Consider the following 4193-nt stretch of genomic DNA (forward strand, 5'->3'; position numbering starts at 1 on the left):
TAAGTAACAGGGCACAACTGGAGAAACTGGTTATTTTACCAAGGCTTTGACTGGCATGGTGTTTTTTTAAAAAAAATCAAACTTGATTTATGGAGTCAATAATAGCCCCTTGGGAAAACTGAAATCTTGCCTAAACAGTCCCTGTACTATGACATTTTGTACTTACCACAGATCAGGATTTCTGACCTGTGGTAAGTAAAAAATACCACTTCCTGAAAAATTCAGGAGCTCCAGGTTTATCTTGAATTCTCAAGAGGAGAGAAATTCACCCAACTCAGGTATTGAATGGTACAAATCTATGGCTAGGCTTGGCTTTTAAAAATCTTTTTTTTTTCTACCTATGCCTCCTGAGTTCAAGCGATTCTCCTGCCTCAGCCTTCCAAGTAGCTGGGATTACAGGCATGCAGCATCATGCTTGGCTAACTTTTTTTGTAGAGGCAGTGTTTCTCCATGTTGGTCAGGCTGCTTTCAAACTCCTGACCTCAGGCTATCTGCTTGCCTCGGTCTCCCAAAGTGCTGGGATTACAGGTGTGAGCCAATGACTCCATCAGGAGATTGTTTTTTATTAGGTGGGCATTATTTATGATCTTTTCTATAGAAAACTAAAGATATTAAAATGTAAGGTATGTAATGAAAATCTAAGTTGAGAGGCTCTTTGGGGTTAGGTTATAATATTGAGTGATACATGAGGTAGGTGTTCAGAGTAATATTCTGCATTATGAGAAGAAAACATGTTGAATTATTTTGCAAATCAAATTGGTATTGTATTTTTGTACTAATTCTTTTATATATTATATAAATTTGTATATCATAAAAATTTTATAAAATTAAATTTTATAACTTTTATGATGAAAATATAAAATTGGATAAAATAAAATATATAATATTTGAACCTCTTATATAAAATTTTATATAATTTACAAAATTATATAAAATTATAAAAATATATAAAATTATATAAAGATGCAGTACTTTTAAAAAATTTTAGACTGTGAAATTAATAGTGCAATTCAACATTTTTAAGATGTTAAATAGGCCGGGCGCGGTGGCTCAAGCCTGTAATCCCAGCACTTTGGGAGGCCGAGGTGGGTGGATCACGAGGTCAAGAGATCGAGACCATCCTGGTCAACATGGTGAAACCCCGCCTCTACTAAAACTACAAAAAATTAGCTGGGCATGGTGGTGTGTGCCTGTAATCCCAGCTACTCAGGAGGCTGAGGCAGGAGAATTGCCTGAACCCAGGAGGCGGAGGTTGCGGTGAGCTGAGATCGCGCCATTGCACTCCAGCCGGGGTAACAAAAGCGAAACTCCGTCTCAAAAAAAAAAAAAAGATGTTAAATAGTATTTTACATGCAGTGAGGTGTTATTATGCCACAACCTTTATCCTCTTCCACTTTACTCAAGGGTGTAGGTAAAAGATGGTAACAATATGCTATTTAGTAGCATAATGGATGAACATCTCTAGTGATTTTTTTTGTGCCAGTAACCTTCAACTGCAAATAAGTTAAAGAATATTGTTTCTGTAGGTTAAATTTTTATTCTGTTTTTAATCATTTAAATTTAATTTTGACATACTTTAAAAAAATGTCTATGAAGCATGTCGCTGGTAATGTCATAGAGGTTGTATTATATCTGTAGATCATTTGTGTAATACAAATATTTAACTATTAATAATGCTAGTTCATGAATAAGTAATAATAATTCATTATGTATTACTTAATTTCTATCATGTCCTTTAGAGTTGAATGTATTGTTGTTATAACCAATATGAAATCTCACCAATATGATTTCTTTTACTGTTACAAAATTTAGAAAAGTTTGAGGTGTTGTCAAAAGCATGTCATGTTTCTGCTTTGTAGAGTTTCTCTCCAGTGTGAATTATCTCATGTCTTTTAAGAACTGAGGACTAGGTAAAGGCTTTGCCATATTTTTCACACTCATAGGGTTTCTCTACAGTGCGAATTTTCTTATGTTTAGTAAGATAGGAGTACTGGTTAAAGGCTTTGTCACATTCATCACATTTGTAGACTTTCTCTCCTGTATGAATACTCTTAGGTCTAGAAAGGTATGAGGATAGGGTAAAGCCTTTGCCACATTCTTCACATTTGTAGGGTTTCTCTCCAGTATGAATTATTTTATGATTAGTAAGGTGTGAGGACTGTTTAAAATCTTTGCCACATTCTTCACATTTGTAGGGTCTCTGTCCAGTATGAATCATCTTATGTTTACTAAGGGTTGAGAATACGTTAAAGGCTTTGTCACATTCTTTACATTTGTAGGGTTTCTCTCCTGTATGAATTATCTTATGTCTAGTAAGGTATGAGGATAGGGTAAAGCCTTTGCCACATTCTTCACATTTGTAGGGTTTCTCTCCTGTATGAATTCTCTTATGTCTAGTAAGGTGTGCGTGCCGGTTAAAAGCTTTGCCACATTCTTCACATTTGTAGGGTTTCTCTCCAGTATGAATTCTCTTATGTGCAGTAAGGTATGAAGATAGGGTAAAGGCTTTGCCACATTCTTCACATTTGTAGGGCTTCTCTCCTGTATGAAATTTCTTATGATTAGTAAGGTTTAAGGACTGTTTAAAAGCTTTGCCACATTCTTCACATTTGTAAGGTTTCTCTTCAGTATGAATTATCTTATGTTTAGTAAGGTGTGAAGACCGATTAAAAGCTTTTCCACATTCTTCACATTTGTAGAGTTTCTCTCCAGTATGAATTTTTTTATGTCTACTAAGAGTTGAGGAATCCTTAAAAGCTTTACCACATTCTTTACATTTGTAAAATTTCTCTGCAGTATGAACTCTCCTGTGTGTACGAAGGGCTGAGACCCAGGAAAAGGTTTTGCCACATTCTTCACATTTGTAGGGTTTCTCTCCTGTATGCATTATGTTATGTCTATTAAGAGTTGAGGAATCCTTAAAAGCTTTTCCACATTCTTCACATTTGTAAAATTTCTCTGCAGTATGAACTCTCCTGTGTGTATGAAGGGCTGAGACCCAGGAAAAGGCTTTGCCGCATTCTTCGCATTTGTAGGGTTTCTCTCCTGTATGAATTATCTTATGTCTAGTAAGGTATGAGGATAGGATAAAGCCTTTGCCACATTCTTCACATTTGTAGGGTTTTTCTTTAGTATGAATTATCCTATGTGTAGTAAGGGTTGAGAATACACTAAAGGCTTTGCCACATTCTTCACATTTGTAGGGTTTCTCTCCAGTATAAAATTTCTTATTACTAATAAGGTTTAAGGACTGTTTAAAAGCTTTGCCACATCCTTCACATTCGTAGGGTTTCACTCCAGTATGAATTATCTTATGTTTACTAAGGTTTGAGGACCAGTTACAAGCTTTTCCACATTGTTCACATTTGTAGAGTTTCTCTCCAGTATGAATTATCTTATGTCTAGTAAAAGTTGAGGAATTCTTAAAAGCTTTTCCACATTCCTCACATTTGTAGAGTTTCTCTCCAGTATGAATTATCTTGTGTCTACTAAGACTTGAGAAATGCTCGAAACCTTTTCCACATTCTTCACATTGGTAAGAATTCTCTCTAATATGAATTCTTTTATGTTGACTTAGGTGTAAAAGCATGCAAAATGATTTGCCACATTTTTTACATTTGAAAGGTTTCTTTCCAATATGTCTTGTCTTATGTCTATTTGAATTTAGCAATTTAAGAAAGACTTTCACATATTTATCACATTGAAGTATTTTGCTTCTGTTAGCTGTCAAACACTGGTTTAGTTCATTATAACTTTCTTTGTGCACATTAAACTTATTCACACTTTTACAGCCTTTTCTTAACAGTAAATCCTTATGTCCACATTTTTCATATTCTCTCATTACTACTTTTTGAAAAGAATCTTTTATGCCGGGCCTTGGCCAAAGGTCTTGGCCAAAATGAGAACACAGAACTGAAAGAAATAAAAATAACAAATTACTTCACTTACTAGGCTCAGATAAATATACATTCTAACCTATAACATCATATAAACTACATAAATAAGATAGCATAGCAAAATAGCAAAGGCCCTAATTTTTAAGACATATATATGTTAAAAAAAAAATACTAACCGCCGGGCGCGGTGGCTCACGCCTGTAATCCCAGCACTTTGGGAGGCCGAGGCGGGTGGATCACGAGGTCAAGAGATCGAGACCATCCTGGTCAACACGGTGAAACCCCGTCTCTATTAAA

The 4193-nt window shown here is 35.1% G+C and overlaps 1 protein-coding gene across 1 annotated transcript in view; it reads right to left on the minus strand.

Annotated features, from left to right (window-relative positions):
* Window positions 1-1323: 1323 nt before the first annotated feature.
* The window catches only part of LOC108297817 (zinc finger protein 726-like), a 16392-nt gene continuing 13522 nt past the window's right edge, over window positions 1324-4193 (minus strand). The window contains exons 4-5 of the mRNA XM_037735577.1: window positions 3514-3940; window positions 1324-3261 (exon numbers count right to left, since the gene is read on the minus strand). Of these exons, the coding sequence (XP_037591505.1) occupies window positions 1907-3261; window positions 3514-3940 (1782 nt within the window). The 3' untranslated portion in view covers window positions 1324-1906. The remainder of the gene's footprint in view (window positions 3262-3513; window positions 3941-4193) is intronic.

The sequence above is a fragment of the Cebus imitator genome, unplaced genomic scaffold (assembly GCF_001604975.1).
Source record: "Cebus imitator isolate Cc_AM_T3 unplaced genomic scaffold, Cebus_imitator-1.0 Scaffold847, whole genome shotgun sequence".
NCBI lineage: Eukaryota > Metazoa > Chordata > Mammalia > Primates > Cebidae > Cebus > Cebus imitator.